The sequence below is a fragment of the Catharus ustulatus genome, chromosome 1, assembly GCF_009819885.2.
Source record: "Catharus ustulatus isolate bCatUst1 chromosome 1, bCatUst1.pri.v2, whole genome shotgun sequence".
NCBI classification, from domain to species: domain Eukaryota; kingdom Metazoa; phylum Chordata; class Aves; order Passeriformes; family Turdidae; genus Catharus; species Catharus ustulatus.
The window spans coordinates 57,172,683-57,193,675 of record NC_046221.1 but is presented as its reverse complement, the minus strand read 5'-3'; the positions used below and the strand labels follow the sequence as shown (position 1 = coordinate 57,193,675).

The window sequence follows — 20,993 nt, the reverse complement described above, 5'->3', positions numbered from 1 at the left end:
ACTTCTGTCTTGAAACAGGTCTGAGTTGGGGTTTTTTGCTAGCATTTTTAAATTTAGTGTGACATTTTGAACATTTGGCAACTTGGGTAGTAACACTTCTGTGCAGTCCAGCAACTTTTACTGTTATTATGTTTTTTTCGTAATCTTCAGCCTGACCTTTCTTACTTCATAATATTTATTTCTGTTTCTCAGAACAGAATCATTTAGAGCAGATTGTAAAGCAAATTATGTCTCTCTTATGTTATAAATATATTGACCATTTAAAAGTGGATAAACTAACAGTAGTTTGTTATGCCATGTTATTTTTTCCCTAAACTTTTGTCCCATATGATGCCTAAAAGTATTATAATTTTTCCTGTGCTATGTTCCAAACCTTGAGTGCCATCACATGGCTGCTACTCACTAAGCCCAGAACTGTAAGCTTTGTTGTATTAGAAGTAACTTCTATATTTCAGAATAATTTGCCCCATTTCATCATGGAGGAATGTCACACCTACCCCGGAAAAGTAGATGATATTTATTTCCCATTGAAGAATGTTGGTTTTTTTTTAAATGTATGTGTCTGATTTAACTAAAAAATTCTGGAAGAGAGAAATACTTGCAGTTTTTCCATTTGTCAGGAATTATGGTATATTAATGCCAATGTAATTTAATCAGATAATAGCAACAATCTCATTTAATAGATTTAATTGCAATGTGTATATATTACCAGTATTGTCAGGAAATTTATATGCTTCAATTACAGTAATTTCACGAATACAAGCCGCACTGTTTTGACTAAAATTTTGCTCCCATACCGGGAATACGACTAATATTCAGGTGCGGCCAATATGTGAATAATTTTCTGACATTTTCAACCCTGGGAGTGCAAACCAAGTCAGTGCAAACTGCAAAGTCGAGCTCCTGCCAGTAAAACCCTGCATTTACGCGGTTGTTACAAATTGATACTCTGTTGCGCGGCGGGTGGAGCTGCTCCATGCAGGCAGCACAGGGGATGGGGAAGGCGGGGCAGCTCTCTCCTGCTGGCCCCGCGGCTCGGGGAAAGCAGGGGCAACTCTCTCCTGCTTGTCCCCGCGGCTCGGGGGAAGGCGGGCAGCTCTCTCCTGCTTGCCCCCGCGGCTCGGGGGAAGGCGGGCAGCTCTCTCCTGCTTGGCCCCGCGGCTCGGAGGAGGCAGGGGCCCTCTCCTGCTTGGCCCCGCGGCTCGGGGGAAGGCGGGGCAGCTCCCTCCTGCTGGCACCGCGGCTCAGGGGGCTCCCGTCCCCGCGTGCCGCCGCCGCAGGAGCAGGCAGGGTACATCCCCAGCTCCCATCGCCGCCGCAGGTGCCAGCGGGCTCTGTGCCCCCCCTGCCGCCGCGGGGCAGCGCCGGGCCGGGGTGACCGAGCCCAGCGGTGGCGGCGGCTGACCCCGAGCGGCTCCATTGAGCGGCAGCACCGAGCTGGGCCACCCAGCCCTGTCGGCAACCCCGAGACCTCATGGCCCCGAGCCGAGCCAGTAAACCCCGCCCTGCTGCGGTTCGGTTACTATGTGGCAACTTTGTTGCACGCGGGTCCTCGCTGCGAACACAGAGCGGCTTATACTCGGGTGCGGCTTATTTATGGACAAAAAACAAAATGTTTGCCAACACCCAGAGATACGGCTTATACTCAGTGCAGCTTGTATTCGTGAATTTACTGTTATTTTACCAAATAAATCTTCAGTCAGCTGCAATTAATGTCTTGCATAAAGTTACTTCTGCAGTGCCCCCAGCTAGTGATGAATATCTTAATGTTACTATAATTTACTGTTTATCTTGACATGATTATTCTTCAGTTTTGCTAAATATTTTTAGGCACCTTAAGTCTTCTGTTGTTGCTCCATATCAAAGGTTTGGCCATCAAACAGCTGGAGCCTTTAGAACATCTGTGAACTTCATTATTCCATATTAGTCACATTATTTTGTAAAATTTTATTTGTCATATTTACCCAAATGTTAAAAGAAAAGTAGATACATGATTTTTTGTGTTACATTAGCATGTCCCATTTTGAAAATTCATATGCTATGTAATGCTGCAGTCTAGCAAAGAGTGATAGTGGAGATCTTAGTTAAAAAAATTCTTTAAAACTTTTCGTGTTCAAATTTATCTTTACTGGCTCTGTTTAGAATCCTTTATTTTTCAGAACTTTCCAATCAGTTAAAGTCTCTTTCTTCCTTCTTGTTTGAGCTAAGGGTGCAGGATTGTTGGTGGAAAGCTGTGGCGTTTGCTTTGCAAATGCCTGCAGTAAAGGCCCACGTTTCCCTTAAGCTGTCATAAAGCAGCCAGTGCCAGTTCTTTCGTAATTCTCATAGCCAGTTAACTTTTCTTACTCACAAAAAACTTCAAAAAGTAAAGGTTTCTACACTTTCTTATGCGGAAGATAGACTTGGCTGCATGGTCAGAACAGGAAGATTTAGGTGTTATTATGCTGAATAAGCAAATAGTCCTTTACTGGTTATAATCAGTGGCACAGATTCTAGCTGGAGGCTCTCCCTAGTGGTGTCCCCCAGGGCTCACTACTCGGCCCAGTATTGTTTAATTTGTTCATCAGTGGCTCAGGGAAGGGGCAGATGGCTCCTCAGCAAGATCACTGACAACACAAAGCTGGGAGGAGTGGCCAGTTCCCCAAAGGGCTTCAAAATGGTCTTCAAAAGGGCATTGGGAGAGATGGGAGAGAATAGAAGACTGTGAGATGGGAGAAAGCAGTGCTTGAAATTCAACAAAGGTGATTGCAGGGTCCTGTGCCTGGGGAAGAATAACCCCCTGCACCAGTACAGGCTGGGGGCAGCTGGAAAGCAGCTCTGCAGAGAAGGACCTGTGGGTCCTGGTGGACAACAAGCTGTCCATGAGCCAGCAGTGAGCCCTTGTGGCCAAGGCAGCCAATGGTCTCCTCAGGTGCATTGGTGAAAGCATTGCCAGCAGGTGGAAAGAGGTGATCCTGACCCTCTGTTCAGCCCAGGTGAGGCACATCTGGAGTGCTGTGTCCAGTTCTGGGCTCCTCAGGAAAAGAGTGACATGGAGCTCCTGGAGTGGGGCCATTGGAGAGCAACAAAGGTTGAGGGACTGGAGCAGGTTGTGGGAACTGGGCCTGTTCAGCCCAGAAGAGATGACTGGGAGGGAGCTTCATCAATGTCTCTAAACACCTGAACGGAGGGTGCCAAGAGGATGGAGCCAGGCCCTTGATAGTGCCAAACAGCAATTGAGGCGACGGGAACAAAGTGATACATAGCAAGTTCCCCCTGAATATGAGGAACAAGTTCTTTACCGTGCTGGTGACCAAGCACTGGAAAAAATTTCCCAGAAAGGGTGTTGAGTCTCCCTCACTGCAGATACTCAAAGACCATCTGGACACAATCCTGTGCCATGTGCTCTGGGATGACCCTACTTGAGCAGGAATGTTGGACCATATGACCCATTGTGGTCTCTTCCAACCCTACCCATTCTGTGATTCTATGTGATTCTCTGTTTCTGGCAATTTCAAAAGCTTGCTATGAAAGATTAAATAATGCTCAGACAATGACAATTTTTAGGAAGCGCTTGTAAATCTAACTGGAGGTTATTGTGTTGTACTCAGTTTGATCGTGAAACTGATGTACATTTTGCAGTGGAGAACACCAGCTCATACTGCAATGATTTTGAATTCTAGATACATGAGGATGTGACAGGTATTAGAAGAAATCATGTCTTCATACTGCAAGGTATAGAATGGGGATTTTGGGAGTTGAATGGTGCAACTTTCTTTTGTTCCTTACAGATTCTGTTTTATACAAATCTAAAGCTTTACATGAGATTTAGAATCTAGGCAAGCTGAAATGATGTAGAAAACACTTAGTTTTATTAAATTAAAATTTAAATTCTTTTGTCTCTCTGAAATCTATTCCCCAAAGTAAAAATGCCTGCACTGGACTTATGGATCTAAAATAAATTCTTTACTGGTAGAGACTATTTAAATATTGATTGTAGATAACAGTGATAAGCTCCACTAAAGGGGAGCAGGAGTGTAATCAGGTGCCTTATCGTACCTTCTGAGATCATCTCTGTTAAATCTATTCTCTCTGTATTCAACTGGGATTATCTTTTTACCCTTAAGTATTTTTCACTCTGTCTAAACTTTAAAACACTAACTGCATCGTTTTTAGCAGGCGTCTATATTTATGTTTGAGGTTGTAATTGCAAATCTACACTTTTCACACTGAATTAAGTGTCAGAGAACACAGGGTATGTGGACAAACATAAACTTTAGGTGGCATTTTTATCTTTAGGGAGTTATTTTATATATTTATATATTTATATATTTATATATTTATATATTTATATATTTATATATTTATTTATGTACACATATATATGTACCTATGTATGTATATGTATATATTACAGTTACTATAAAATCTGTGTACCAGACTGAATATTTTTTGAATATGATTTTGGACACTTCTTTATGCTTTGTGTGTTTGTGTTCATAGTTATTTCTAAAACATGTGCACTGGGTTGCTCCACTGACCATGAAATTAATGTTTGATGTTTGATTTTTTTCTGGATAATGAGATCTTTCATTTTGAGCGATAACTATGTCTTACTTAACTCTATTTTTCTTCCAGAAATCTTGTATACCCATGTTTCCTGGGACAAACCATTTGCAATGACAACAGATTTTGTACCCACACTAGCTTTGTTCCCTCAGAATTCAGATCAAAAGCGGAATTACATATTTTATTTCTTTTTAATCTATTGTGACCTGTGAAGATTAATTAAACACTCCATACAAGTTCTAATCTTAACCACAAAGCCATTAAATGTTATTTTTTAGTTTGAAACTGGGCTGTTACAATGTCTGAAAAGGAGTTAAATATTTTTTTTGTGCAACTCCTCTAGGAAAATGCAGATCTTGTTACCTGTCACCTTGCCTAGATTCAGTGTTTGAGGGATGGATGTTTATCCTTACCAGAAGAACATTGCAAAGTGTTGTATAGTTGTTCTGTCTACTACATGTTTAATTTTCAGATGTTTGCTGTTTATGAAAACATTTGTGTGAGTAGATGTGTTGAGATGTCTTTTCTTTGTTAGTAATTGGGGCCAGTACGTAGTTTCTCACTTACTTCAATATGCTTTTCACTATTCAATTAAAGATGTTTTGAGTACTTTTTTTATTGAGCAAGATTTTGCTTTTGAAGTGGCCCCACACACTTAACTGGTTTTAATTCTACAGTTCATTCCAATGAGATAATGGTATATGCTTAGTTAGAGCTCTTTGGGACATTTTTGGGTGGATCCAGTATATTTTATTTGCTAGTCCTCTTGTATTTGAATATACTGTTCTTTGAGGTAAACTTAAGAGTGTAAATAGAAAAGTAAATGCCGTGAGTTCTCTTTGGTATCTCAAAGTCAGCTGTTGTCAGATTTCAAATAAAGCTGGGTAAACTGGTACGTTTTTTCTTCTCTCTTGTGAGTAGTGACACAGATTTGACCATAAGAAAAGTGTTGACTTTTTTCCTTGCAAAATGTTTGTTTTAAAGCTACGTTGATCAAGTCAGTATTCTGATATTCCCTGTGACACGGAGTGTAAAATCTGAGTTCCTCTACAACTTGCACAACGTGGATCTCATATTTCCAGAAAAAGATCAAGCAATTGAGATAGTTTGTGGTATAATGGGGAAATCTGTATGGTAAACGGATATTGTTTTGCTTGGTATGATTAATTAATTGGAATAACAAAGTGCTTTAACTCCAGTTTTCAGTCATCATAATCCTCTCATACTATATATTAAGAGTAATTTGTGAATTATGCATGTAACAGCATCAGTCAAGTGGAGGAACTGAGGTATATTTACTCAAAGAAAAATGATTTTTAATTGGCTGCTTTAATTCTCAAAGCCAGTGCTTAGACTGTCATGTCTACTGAACAGACTGTATATAAAGATTTTTTCCAGGCAAATTATAAAAAGGAATCAAGGAGATTTAGGAACTTTTGCCTTGCAATAGATGTTGATATACAGTAATTTCACAATTATAAGCCACATCATTTTGACTAAAATTTTGGTCCAAACCCGAAGTGCGGCTTATAATCAGGTGCGGCTTATATATGGACAAAGAACGAAAAATTGCTGGTTTAGTTTGGAGGACAGGTGTCTGCTGAGAAAGGCAGGAGCTTCTCTTTGAAATGGAGAATGTAAATCCCCTCCCTCCAAATTATTATAATTTTGAAATCAAGGGGCTTTCAGGCAAAAATATGGGAATTAGGAATAACAGTTCTTTTCTAGGGAAATTAAAATAGAAATACAGTACTACAAAGAAACAAACTCCAAACCCTGACAAAGTCAGAGTACAACCTGACACCCTGTCAGGCAGGGTGTTGGTAGCAGTCCCATTAAATGGTGGCTGCATCCTCCTGCAGTGACAGATGTGGTTCAGTTGAAGCAGTGCTCCTGCAGCAGGTGCAGTTTCCCTCCAGAGGTCCAGTGGCGATGTGGAGAAATCCAGTTTTCCTCTGGAGTCCAGTGGAGAAAGGGTCTATCTTAGTGTCCCAAAACCTCTTTTTTCATTTTGGTAAGAAATGTTGGGCTCTTCCCTCTGTCTGGAGCAACTTCCAATGGGATGAAGTAATTTTATCAGTCACACAGTGGGACTCAATGGGCCATTAGCAGAAAATGACTCTCTGGGGGAAGGATGGGTTGTGAAAAGACAAAGAACAATGCCCCACCTGGTTTCAGTGGATGGCTCATTAGCAGAATATCTACTGTGGAGATAAGGATCACTGCTCCCTCCCTCAACAGATGGTGATAGAACAGATACCTTTTATCACACTCTGTATTATAATGTACGGCTTATAACTGTGACATTACTGTAATTCTAATTCTGTCCTCACAGGTAAGAATTAAACAGAAATGTTGTTTTGAAACGAAAGTTAAATTAGGAATCTTGTCTGTGAGAAATATCTTGTAACTGCTTCAAGGGATTTCTCTAAGAGATATCAGAAGAGAAAGCACAAGAATAGCTTTGAATGTGCTTCCTCTGAGGACAGAGGAAATCTGATTATTGAGGGTTCTGCTGTTATTAGAACTAATAGAAATGATCAGTCAAATCTGTTGGTCCTTCCCTATTGACTCCTACCCTCTGTGTTGGTGGTCACTGGTTCCAGTGACCTCCTCAGCTGCTTGTGCAAGACCTCCTCAATTGGAAGATTATGTGGTTGTTGTTGGAAGAACATGATGACTATAGCAAAGAAAAGCAAGACAGCATCCTTTGGGCTACAACTGTTTTTTCAAATTTTACTGCTGAACAAAACTGTATTAGGTTGTTCAGTAAAAATTCTTAATATTTTGGATTTCATTGATGCTAACTCATGGCAAACAGATTGTATGTACTTGCTAAAGCCTTGCCATCTCTTGTAAACAATGTTTTGTTTTGAAGGTAGCTCTGTTTAGCTAAGGAATAAAGTAACAGAAATGAGGGGGGAACAATTCATGTGTCCACACCACGATGTCATGATTTTAGTATTGTTTGGGGTTTTCAAGGTATCCTTACAGCAGAGTGGAGGTAACGCAGGCAGGATGGGACCTGTTGGACAGGAATTGTAGGCCTGTAGAGATACTGTTAGAGTTTCTGAAATAACATCTGAGTCCAACCTCAACTGACACAGTGAATTTAAAAAGAAATTTTATCTGAAAGAAATGAAACATAGCAAGGATATAAGTCTCTGTCTAGAATTAAGATCAATCCCATACTCAACCCACAGACGATAAACCTAACTTTACTCTTGAAAATGTGCAGGAATAAATAGAATACAGTAGCATTCACTGGTTGTACAATCTGGACAGCTTGTTAACAAAAGCTGAGGAGCAATATTAGTTTACATTAGTTGTACTTGTCCTTGATTGAATTACTAGTTGTTCTGTTTCTCTTTTAGGTTATGGTCAAACTGGTCCGCTGGTTCAGAGAGGTGGATATGACTCCATTGCTGCTGCTGTTTCTGGTCTTATGCATATCACAGGGCATGAGGTATAGTTCACAACTTACAAATTCATAGAATCTTTGTGCCATATACCAAAACTAGCTGCTGCATGGAACAAGTCAGCGTAATGTAACACATCTGTTAGGCAAATTCTCCTGAGTCCAACAAGAGGTCCCATCTCTGGGAATCTAAGAAAATAATAAACTTATATACTTCAGGTACCTCACTGCAGGCTTGTAAAGAAAAATGCTCAAGAAACAGAAAATTAGAGAAAAAGAAAAATCCTAAATCTCCAGTGAGTAAATTGGCTATGTATGCTAACCTGTTAATGGCCACTTGTAGTCAACATTGTTGACAGCTGGATGAGCGAACCATACTTATGAGTGTAAGGCCTCACTGATGCTTGGATATTGATATTCCCATTTTTTTGCAGGAATTGTGAAGCTATCTATGTAAATCTGACAAAAGCTGGATATTTTTTAATCATTCTACCTCCAAATAGGCAGACAGATGCCATGTATTTCTGGAGAAACTTTATGTGCTTCCTATTCCCACTGACACCCAAGATCTTTGGTAGTTGTGGCTGTGCAGGAAGCATGACAGTAGCTTAGTATCTGGATTCTAGAGGTACACAGAACGTGTGTCTTCACCTCAGAAAAATGCTGGTCAAATAAGCATTTAATTAAGCTGTCCTGAATCACCTACAGATGCAGGGAATGTGGTCCCTAGTGTCCATTTTCAAGTGAGGTAGTGTTAAAAGTCTGTTCTATGCATTATAAATGCTAGATACTGTTCTGTGGTGGTGCTCCTGGTACTCTGGAAGCAGTAGTGCAGGTCTTGTGAGTACAGTACTTGCATACTAGATAAACAAGGAATTAATAAAGTTTCTGTACTAAGTGTCAGCTGTTCATGTTTGAGTAGGTTGTTGAAAACTAACCACACATGATCTGGATACAAATCTATTGTAGGGTTGATATTCTGCCAAGAGTCTTGTTTTCTACTGAGAACAATGGCAAACATCAGAAGTTTGTACTTCTGGCAGCTATTGTTACCAGAATTGTCCTTTTTATTAGGGAAAAAGAGTCAAAACCAAGCATTTTTGGACTGAGTAAGCTGAAACATCTTGTGCCTAGTTTCCTGAGACTGTCCATTTCTGCTGTGTTAGTGGTATTTACTCATAGGTTGCCCCATGTCAGAACATGAGAAGACATGAAATTGAGTGCAGTCCTTACAGGCGCTTCCCTTCAAATATATAATGCACATATGCGCGAAGCAGTGACTGATCACAGTAATTGTAGTGTAAGTAAATATAACATTGTGTCTGTAGAATGGAGATTAATACTTCCAATACAATGCCAAAAACTTCATGCACACCTCAAAATGTACCAATCCAAATTAAAAGGATAGAAAAATGGTTAGAAAGGGGAAGATGGTAGCATAACATGGATAAAGAAAAGTAGATAGAAAGATTGAAAAACACAGAACTTTGCAATGATATGTGAATACCCGAATAAATAACTGTTACACTGAGTGATTGCATGGAAGTTATATTATGAATGCCCTCAGTGGCTGTTATGAAGATGGATTTTATTAAAAGATTGTGTTAAGATTGACACTGGAAAACCAGATGTTCACATCATCTCACCAAGACCTGAGGTAACGTAATCATAGGAGTCATTTAGTCCTTGTCAGTAGCAGCTTTGTCTGTTCTGTGGCGACTTCTAACAATTCATTTGAACTTAGTCACTCTTTTGCATAATTAAACATGCCAAAATTTTCTTATTTTTCTTTATTTGAAGTTGTTTATGTAGTATTTCCTCAGTTTCTCAAAACCATTTTTTGATGTGAAAAGGGACAGTATTGTTTCAAATACTTAAGTAGTCAATGACTCCAAAAAAACAAATGTGCTTTTTGTTGTAGTGAAAACTTACCAAAGTGGCTGTAAAATCATATTGTATGCTTGTTTGACAGTTACTTTAAAGTAGCAAAGTATTATTCACAGAAAAATGTTCCCTTTTTTTTTTACATTTATGCTCATCTGACAGAATTGTGTTTAACATTTCACAAAACTAAGTCTGAAAAAAAGCAGAAAACCTTGTTTCAATCAACATTTAGAAAAGTGCCCAAAGAAAAAGAAGAAAAAGGAAAATAGAATTTCATGCTCTTTTTTTTTTTTTTTTAATAAAGCTTAAATTATTTGCTGGCTAGATAACATGGGATTAATGGGCTAAAAGTAATAAGTTCAGTTGAATGGGTAGACAAGGGTCTGATTATTTTTTTTTTTTTTTGAATAGAAAAGGCCACTCATAAACTGAAAATGAAAAAAACCAGCAAAATTATAACAGATGGTGTTGGTTTTGTATTTAACTGCAGTAACATCATAATCATAATCATAACATAATCAGTGCAACAGTGCTCTTTGGAAATGTCCCTTTGGTAAACAAACCACTGAATGTTCTTGCAGGATGGCCTTAGAGGCATCAGCTGAGGCAGCAGACAAATTGTAATGAAAATGAGCAGCAGCAAAACCCATGTGCATACATGACTGAGGTGTTTAATGTTGAGGTATAAATATTTACAGTTCCTTAGAAAGCATTTTAATAGTAGGGTACTAAAATTTTTTCCTGTATATGACATACACAAAAATATATAATCCAATAGCAGTATATATTCCTGCCTATAAAAAAAATGAACAGCTTGCATTTTTCCTTATATTTTTTTTTCTCCCGGTATCACTTAACAGTAATAACTTTGAAATGCTTCTGAGTGATATTCTGAACCTTGAACTGAAGCTATAGCTTCTGCAGTATTGCGAAATTACTGGCACAAACAACTGCATTTGTGCTAGTGTTGTTTTTGCTGATTGTACAAACCCAAGCACAGTAGAATAGTGTTTTTAAATCATGGTTTCGTGTACAGAAACCTGCATGTGATTCAAGCTCTTACACATGTACTTGATTACTTCTGTATAAGAAGTGTATCACACCTGTGAAATTAGAAATTCTATTGTGTTTATGAGGGGAATCTGTTTTGTGTAAATCTCTAACACAAGCCCATTTTGAATGAAAGTAGTTGCTTCAGGACACATTCAGGTTTTCTTTACATAAATTAAAATATACTAAAGGACAAAGTTTGGACTGATTAAAATTTTCTTGTCCTGGATAACATAATTTATAGATATTTCCTCGTTAAACATCAGCTACAAGTTTCATATTTGATGAACAGAGAGCTTTTACTTAAAATATTCAAATATATCAGTGCCAGATGAATATCCATTTGATGAAAATTTCTATGACTCGTCAAGGCAATAACTTGAAATTAATTAAATAAAGCCCAATTTGGTTACAAATCCCCTTCCATCTACTAGTGGATTATTATTACACACAGTCTTCAATATTTGGAATACCTTTACGGTGGTGTATTCTTTCTTGCAGAAAAAACAATTTTGTTTTATTGAATATGAGACAGCATTTAGTCTGCAATCTAGTAAGGCCATTCTTTGGTTCAGTACCAAACAAACTGTTATGAAAGAATATGCATGGTATATATAGCTCAGAGCTGTTGGAAAATACAGCCATTGCTGGTTCATATTAGCTTCAGCAATTATTTCACATCTGCAAAGACTACTGGATGTAGAATGCTTTTATTAAGCATGTCATTTCGAAACAATTTTCATTTTAAATGGATGATTTTTGTATTACCGACATAAGTTTGAAAAGAGAAATTATGCCAAAGGACAAAAAACCACCAAAATTCAGAGCAATAAAAAATCAAAAATGTTGTGGCTATATCTGGGCCAGAATACGTCAACAAATTGTAAGGAATTTAGCAAACAGCAAAAATTAGGAATAAAAGTGTAAACTATAAGAATACACAATAGCAAAGCACATTGATTTAAAAACAAAAAGTCTGCTCTACTGGTGTGAATCTTTATGCTTTCAAACAAAGAAAGGGCAAGTCCTGATGCTGCACCTAATTTAGGATTCAAACCCGCCCTTGAGGCTTGATGGCAGCTTTGTTTGCTTAAGGCACATTCTCCCTGGCTAGGGCTACATTTGGTCTTCCTACCAGAGCAATAATATAATTTTTGTCTCGCAGGGGTGGTGGTTTTAGTCACTTTTGAAATAACTTGCTTGAATAAAAGATAATGTATAGATCCTTACTTTGCCCAGATAACTGCTATAATGTTAGCTACACAGAGGTACTGCTGTGCTGGCAGAAGCTCTGTCTAAATGAAGGTATTTCTCTGAGTGTGTGTAGCTTTATCCTTCATGTAAAACAGCTAGTCATCAGTCTTGGTAGAAAGACCAAGGATGGCTAGAAATTGTGTGCACTGGTTCAGAATTATAAGTTGTGGAGTGTTAGGATAAAGCAAAGCCAACGTGTTAAAAACAACATAGCGGTGTAGGGCTAGTAGTTTGTAGGAGTGCTCTGTAAGGGGAAATTAAAGAAAGATGAGCTAAGGTGAGAAATAAAAGGTGAACTTTTTACTGAGGCAAAGGAAATGTTAGCTTTTAAGCATTACATAGTTTACACATACAGTAGTTTCACAATTATAAGCCGCACCATTTTGACTAAAATTTTGGTCCGAACCCAAAGTGCGGCTTATAATCAGGTGCAGCTTATATATGGACAAAGAACGAAAAGTTGCTGTTTTAGTTTGGAGGAGAGGTGTCTACTGAGAAAGGTAGGAACTTCTCTTTGAAAGGAGTATGTAAACCCCCTCCCTCCAAATTATTATAATTTTGAAATCAAGGGGCTTTCAGGCAAAAATATGGGAATTAGGAATAACAGTTCTTTTCTAGGGAAATTAAAATAGAAATACAGTACTACAAAGAAACAAACTCCAAACCCTGACAAAGTCAGAGTACAACCTGACACCCTGTCAGGCAGGGTGTTGGTAGCAGTCCCATTAAATGGTGGTTGCATCCTCCTGCAGTGGCAGATGTGGCTCAGTTGGAGCAGTACTCCTGCAGAAGGTGCAGTTTCCCTCCAGAGGTCCAGTGGTGATGTGGAAAAATCCGGTTTTCCTCTGGAGTCCAGTGGAGAAAGGGTCTATCTTAGTGTCCCAAAATCTCTGTTTTTATCTTGGTGAGAAATGTTGGGCTCTTCCCCCTGGCTGGAGCAACTTCCAATGGGATGCGGTAATTTTATCAGTCACACAGTGGGACTCAGTGGGCCATTAGCAGAAAATGACTCTCTGGAGGAAGGATGGGTTGTGAAAAGATAAAGAACAATGCCCTGCCTGGTTTCAATGGATGGCCCATTAGCAGAATATCTGCCGTTGAGATAAGGATCACTGCCCCCATCCTCAACAGGTGGTGATAGAATAGATACCTTTTATCACACTCTGTATTGTAACGTGCGGCTTATAATCAGGTGCGGCTTATGTATGGACAAAGAATGAAAAGTTGCTGAAACCCAGAAGTGCGGCTTATACTCAGTGCGGCTTATAATCGTGAAATTACTGTAGCTTAGTACTTGATCAAGAAGGATATTTTATATTTATCTGGATAAATATGACAAATATAACAACCTATTAAAATAATAAAAATTTTTCCATTTTCAAAATGTTGTCTTCCCCTTCAAGGGTGAAATTAATGACATTCTGAAAACAGTGGAAAATGTTTTCAAACTAAGAATGTTGTAGCACATCTGTTCGCAAAATCTAAAGTATTTTTGATTTCTTCTCAATCCAGTGAATGCAATGAAGTGATTATAATAAAGAAAGAACAATTTAAGAAATTGATTAGTTGCAACAGATACTATGAGTTAATTTTTTCTGTTTTGGTTGGGTATTTTTTTATGTGTGTATAGTTTTTTGCTGTGTGGGGTTTTTATGTTTTTGTTTTTTGTTTGGTTGGTTTTTGCAGGTTTTGTTTGCTTTGTTTTTTTCTTTTATTTCTCTGCAGTATCTCTGAGGACCAACAACCTTCTCATGGGCTAATTAGTTTTCTCAGTAGGCCTGTGCATATAGAAGTGAAGAATGAACTTTCCTCGTTTTCCCCAGAGTTGGGTGCAATGAGGGTGGTAAATAGCTGGAACCTTTGAGTTGTGTTTTGTATTGGGAAGCTGAAGTAGCTTAGTGTAGAGGGAAGTGGGAGAAGAGTGGAGAAGGAAGAAATAAGAGATTCCTCAAAAAGTACTGCTTTCTAAAGCTGGGTTCGTCTTAATATTGTGTACTTTGTATATCATCCTATGGATATTTAGGCTATGGATAGTCACAGACTAATCCTTACTGCAGTTTGAATGAGAGTAACTATTTTTTTAAAAATTTGCAATATTTTATACAGGTTTTGTAATTTTTAGTCAATTTCATGATATGAATAAAATAGGAGCCTTTTCCATCCATCTTACATAGAAAATACTGTTCTGCTGTTTTTTATTTCAGAATTGCTCTATTAATGCAATTGATAATACAATAAAAATTTTTAAAGAAAAATATGATAGTATATATGAATTGACTTGTGTAAATCTTATTGGAGTACAAAAAAAAAGATGATGAAGATTTTCTTACATGAAGCCAAGGCACTCTTGATTTAATAATTATCAGGAAACAATTCTTGCAGTCTTATTTAGAAGATTATTATTACAATAATTACACTTAGCAGTTTAGACATAACTAATTAAAATAATTCTGTAAGTTTAATTTTATTGAATTAATCCTACATTAGTTTAAATATATTTATGGTAACTTGACAAACAGTTATTATTTATCAATTGTAATGATTTTAAGTGGTGTTATGGTAGGCTTACTTGGGTACCTGGAATTCTGGAAGAGTCTCATTAGCTTTGCAGTGCAATTTTTCTTCAAAGCTTGAAAACTTGAAAAAAAACAACCAAACAAAAAGACTTCAAAATAAGGAACTGCTATGATAATCTGATCACCTGACCTGAAAATTTTCAGAGTAGGAAATGGGGATTATTTCAGAAGAGTCACTCTGATAAAAGCCTAGCTGGGCTGAAATTAAAAGTTAATTTTATCATTGGGGTCAGAGGGGATGTATATCATGCCAATGATTACAGAAATTCTGAAACACATGATGTAACATTAAGATTATTCCCTTGGTGCTAGAAAAGGGATGATATACATAAAAAGGATATTTGTACAAACAACTTTTCAGTGAATATAATCAGGAGACAAATTTGCATGTATTTGAATGTGTAATATTTACATGTGTAAAAAAAATGTTTTTGTTTTCTTACTAGAAACCTGGAGTGTGTATAGTGGAAAACACAAAACTGAGCTTTGACTTGGGAGGGATTGAAGAGGAGGGAGAAAAAGGGAGTGAGAAGAATGAAGCATTATGGTTCTGCCTTCTAAACTGGCACCTGTGTCAGCATACTTTAGAAACTGTTTAGGCCTTTGGCTTCTAGACATAATAAAATTCAGTCTTCACTAGTTTGTCTTGTCTATAACATTATCTCCTTTCTTTTTGAAGTGGTGAGTTGAAGTATTTTTACTTGGGACAAAAAGTTGCATGATAAATCCTTCATGATTTGCAGTGTCACAAAGTGGTGGTTTTGTGTATATGCAAGAATACCTGGTCTTCAGTGGTAGTTTTTATTCATGAGTTCACTCAAAGATACTAATTTCTTGGACTAATTGCAACTGAGTGCAGCCATCCAACCCGTTCCTCTATCTACCAAGTGGCCAGTTCAGAGACAAGCGTGTCATGTGGGAGGATGTCAAATACTTTGCACAAGTCCAGGTAGATGACATCACTCACTCTTCCCAGATCTCCTGCTGCTGTAACCCCACCATAGAAGGCCACTAAATTTGTCAGGCACAATTTGCCCATAGTTGAAGCTGTTTTGGCTGCCACAAATCACCTGCTTATTTTCCATGTGCTGTAGCATAGCTTCCAGGAGAATCTGCTCCATAATCCTGCTGGACAGGAAGAGGACACTTGTGGGCCTATAGTTCCCAGGATTTTCTTTTTTTACCCTTTTTAAAATATGGGGACTGTTTTCCTTTTTCCGGTCAGTGGGAACTTCCTGGGACTACCATGACTTCTGAAATATGATGGATATAGCTTAGCCATTCCCACTGCCGAATCCCTCACATCCTGCAGATGTATGTCATCAAGTCCCATGGGCTTATGCACCTTCAGGTTCCCTAGATGGTCTTGAACCTGATCATTTCCTACAGCATGTGGTTTTATGTTGTTGTCTCTCCAACAGATACTGGGGTGGTTGAAGCCCCCCATGAGACCCGGGGCTTGTGAATGTGAGGTCACTGCAATCTATCTATTGAGAGCTCCATCCACTCCATCTCCCAGGAAGGACACATAACAGGATTACAAAATTGCCTGCAACTGTCCTTCCTGTGCTCTGTCAGCTCTTCAGCCATCTTGTACATACATCCTGTACAAACCACCACACATTCCCAGTGAAACTCTGTGTGCTCCAGCTACTCATTGGCCTAGAGGGAAACACTGCCTTCTTGTCTCCTTTGCCTGTCTTTCCTAACGAGCCCATGTCCCTGCATACCAACGCTCCATTCACAGGAGTCGTCCCAGCATGTCTCTGTCATGCCAATACAGTCCTGCACAATTATATTGTCTCTGCTTGTTTTCCTGGTTTTAATTTTTTTTTTTTGGTTGGTTGGTTGTTTTGTTTCATTTTAGGGTGCTTTCTTTTTCTTTAGGATGGTGAGCCGGTTAGATCAGGAGTAGCAATGACAGACCTTGCTACTGGGTTGTATACATATGGAGCAATTATGGCTGGTTTACTCCAGAGGTACAAGACGGGAAGAGGACTACACATTGACTGCAATCTCTTGTCAACACAGGTAGGAGTTGTAAACAAATTGCTTTTTGTTGTGTAGTTGTTTGAACTTAAGAATTCCATTTGCATATGAATTAATGTGCATTGGTTAATATTACTAATGACAATAATACTGACATTAGTGATCTTTCTCTTAACCTGCCACTCTGATAGCACCCATTTTATATGAAGTGGTTATTGTTACTATTGCACTTAGTTACTGGCTTAGTTACTACTGCATCATTTAAAGTTAAGCCTGTTTTACCTTCTTTCTAATCCTGTCTCACATCAATATATTTCAAATTGGTGAGCCAAAACCACTACAGCAAAGGACTGCCATGTTCTTTGAAAACACAGGTTAATCAAGGTTTATAATATCATTGAGATTGTAACAGTTGTAGTGAGTAATTTGAGACAGAACAGCCTAAGTGGTGAAACCAATGTTGAAAGGACGGCTTTGGCATTGGGTAACATTACTTCTAGAGCGACCGAATAACTTGTGCAAAATCACCCAGTATTAAAGGATGACACAAGTTTCAAAGTAATGTGATCCAGGAAGTCTGCCTTTTGACTCTGGGACTTAAAGGATGAAGTAAGCTTGAAGATGGTAGCATTTTTCCTAGGCATTAAAGGCAAAGTTGTTTTGATCATGAAAGGTATAGAATGTACTACAAATGAGAATTTTAATTCTCTGAATATTTAAACACCACTGATGCAATGATTTATAATTTCTAAAAAGCAAGTAACATTGATATGAGCTGCATATGATCAGACGATACTTTGTCTTGCTGATATAGGTACTTGCTGGTACCAGCTGGGCACATGGTACAGAGGAATTTTTGTTTACATTTTAAAATGTATTTCAAAATTGTATGCAGTCATAATTAAAGCAACTACAGTGCTCTATTCTTTTCATTTCTATTCAATTTTATTTTTCTTCACATTATTCCTGTCAGTGCAGTTGAGAAATGACAGTGCTCATTGTGCTAAAAGTTGCTCAGGTATGAGCAAGAGGTTGGACACTATATCATTGTATGATAACAATGATTGAGGTTAATGGTTGAGGTTGCTCTTCTTTTAGTGCCTACTGCTTAAGTAGTCTGAATAACTACTGAAATCAGAAAGGAGGGGAAATTCTTGCTTAAATCAATAAAGAACATGTCATTTGTTTCATAACAAATGTTTGTAAGAATTGAATTTAATTAAACTGAAATGTATTTGCAAGTGTTGTATCTGTATTGGAAAAATGCTTAGAAAAAAGCAGTTCAGAAAAATATTTTTAATGTGTAGTAAAAGCTTATTAAATATTTTGTATATATATGGATATAAGGGGGTTCTGTGTTTAAGGTATTGTAGTGTTATACATTATGACAGCTACTCCTTGATCTTTTTAATTTCTAATTTTATAAAAAATACTTCTGATAATTTTTTATTAATTTCCAGAGTAATTCTGGGACAGGTGTGTGTGTTTAATTCCTTGTTCCACTGGTTTTTGGCTCTTTTTTTTTTAAATGAAGTCTTCTTGATTATCATTAAATGTTTTATCAAATGCTGAAAGCAAGAAGAGTTGAAGTTAGGTGTTTCTGTAGCTCTCTGATTTCAGCTTATTTTACTACCTTTTTTGTCTTTATAACCTTTTTCCTCGATTAGGGTAGATTTGTCTATACACAGAAGTGTTCTTATATTGCAAAATTTCCATCTGAACTTCCACATCATCGTCCTTTAGGCCACTCACTAGCATACATGAGGAGAGATTGAAGACCTGGATAGATATTAGTGAAGAAAGTATGTGACATGGTGTTTGTTTTCTACATGATTAATTGAAACAGTGCTAAATGGTAAAGATCGGTTGTTTTTCAGGGTTTTTTAAAACATTCCCTTCCCTGCTCATTGTCAAATTATAGTTTTCTAATAGATATTAAGAAGTAATTCCATAAATGCACATGCTCACTGAAAAATAAATGGATTTATTTACTTCAATATTGGGAAAATGATATTCAGATAATTTGGTATATTGGAACAGAGTATGGATAAAAGATGTTATTCAGAAAAGAACTATTTTCTTTTAGATGACCCAGTTGTTTCAGTCCAAATGAATGTTAGGGTGTTGGCCCAAGACTGTAATGAGAAGATCTCTTAAATTGGAAGAAGTATTTATGGAGGAGGTTCTAAAGTAAAATAAAAAAAAAAAAAACCAAAAAACCAAAAAATGCAATTAATCCCATTAAAAAAATGGTTAAAAAGAATTAAGAAGAACATAAGTGGCAGCTGAGTCTCTCTCAGAGCATCTAGTTTCTTGGTTTGTTTTCACTCCTTTTGTAAGACTGGTGGCTACTAATAAGTCTTTAAGAGTGAGCATCTTTACTAAGAAAGAGTAGTACAAATCTGAAAATTAATGTAAATAAATACATTACTCCTGCAGTACTTCTGATGGTAATGAATTTTTTTTAAGGAAGTTAGTCAAATACTGTGATATGGTCAGGTTCTTGAAAGATACATGTTTTCAAAGAGATTTTGGTTTTACCTTCCAACTGCAGTAATTTCACGAATACAAGCCTCACCGTTTTGACCAAAATTTTGCTCCCACACCGGAAATGCGGCTTATACTCAGAAGCGGCCAATATGTGAATAATTTTCTGACATTTTCAACCCCGGGAGTGCAAACCGAGTCAGTGCAAACTGCAAAGTTGAGCACGTGCCAGTAAAACCCGGCATTTACACAGTTGTTACAAATTGGTTACTCTGTTGTGTGGCGGGTGGAGCTGCTCCATGCAGGCAGCACAGGGGGTGGGGAAGGCGGGGCAGCTCTCTCCTGCTGGCCCCGCGGCCCGGGGGGCTCCCGTCCCCGTGTGCCACCGCCGCAGGAGCAGGGTGGCACCATCCCCACCTCCCACCACTGCCTTGTGTGCTGGCGGGGTCTGTGCCCCCCCTGCCACCGAGCGGCAGCGCCGAGCTGGGCCACCAGCCCTGTTGGCAGCCCCGAGCCCGCACGGCCGAACCGAGACAGTAAACCCCGCCCTGCTGCGATTCTGTTACTATTTGGCAACTTTGTTGCACGCGGGTCCTCCCTGCAAACGACAGAGCAACTTATACTCAGGTGCGGCTTATTTATGGACAAAGAATGAAATGTTTGCCAACACCCGGTGATGCGGCTTATAGTCTGTGCGACTTGTATTAGTGAAATTACTGTACTAGCTTTTGCTCAAGTGATGAATGTTTAAAAAGAAGGACTTTTTGGCATTTCTCATAGATGCTGCCAAAGTTTTAGACCTTCAGTTTATTAGGTTCTTGTTGATGTTGATTAATGGTAGGATTTGGAGGTCAAACTGAGACATTGTGGTAACTTTTCCTTCAGCATGAGTTTCACTGAAGTGTAGTCATTTTTAATGGGAAAAAAAGGAATCTTCTAAGTGTACCGAACCATCCTATTTATAGTGTTGTGACAGCAGGGTCTTGTATGAAACTTCTTGGTTTTGCCATCATTTCATGCACTGAGCTAATATAGCAATGTGCTTGGATCTTTTGTTCATCTCTTCATCTAAACTGAAAATTGTGAACCTGGCCAATACATATGTCTTTATTGTTCAGCATTGAACTTAGACTATGTCAGAAAGGAATAAAACCCCCAGGGGTTAAGTCACTCAGGTAATTAGGAAATCTTGAAAACAGCTTGCTTTATTTTATAGCAGAAAACGTAGCTTCTAAATGTCCATCTGTGTCTGTTCTATCATTTTTCTGCATGTCTTGTAGAAGTGCAAGAGGACTTAAATTTTTTTTTTCATTTTTTTGTGGAGGGGAGGGCTGGAGAAAGCTTTCAAAACTTATTTCCTGCACAGACATGCAAATAACAAAGAGCATTGAAATGAATTCAACTACCAATAAAACTGATCTTTTTAAAGAACCATCCCACTGACTGGCAAGTTAGTTTCATATTTGGGATCTGTGTAGAACCAAATTATAAGTGAGAACCTGTTATCTGAAGAAATAGTATTTTTACAACATCTTGAAATACGTATCTTTCTTTCAAATTCTGTGATTTAAACACTTATTACTACCAAAGATGATTTCTTTCCTTACAACAAAATAGGATTCTAGGATTTTTTTGAACAAAAGATACGGTAACCCTTAGGATGTGGTTTTGCAATGAGCAGAAACTTTCTGTATCTCTCATCTATAAACTTTTAACCCATGTCATATGATTCCTTTGAAATTTTTGACTTTTAGATGATTCACAGTTGCAAGCTCCAAACCTTTCAG

The 20,993-nt window shown here is 38.1% G+C and overlaps 1 protein-coding gene across 12 annotated transcripts in view; it reads left to right on the top strand.

Moving 5' to 3' along the window:
- Positions 1–20,993, top strand: part of SUGCT (succinyl-CoA:glutarate-CoA transferase) — a 348,238-nt gene that overhangs the window by 35,286 nt on the left and 291,959 nt on the right. For all 12 annotated transcript variants that reach the window (XR_004418442.2, XR_004418449.2, XR_004418448.2 and 9 more), the window contains 2 exons: positions 7,923–8,014; positions 16,618–16,761. Coding sequence is in view for 9 of the 12 variants with exons in the window: in XM_033064621.1 (XP_032920512.1) it covers positions 7,923–8,014; positions 16,618–16,761 (236 nt within the window). In the remaining 3 variants the exon portion in view is untranslated. The remainder of the gene's footprint in view (positions 1–7,922; positions 8,015–16,617; positions 16,762–20,993) is intronic.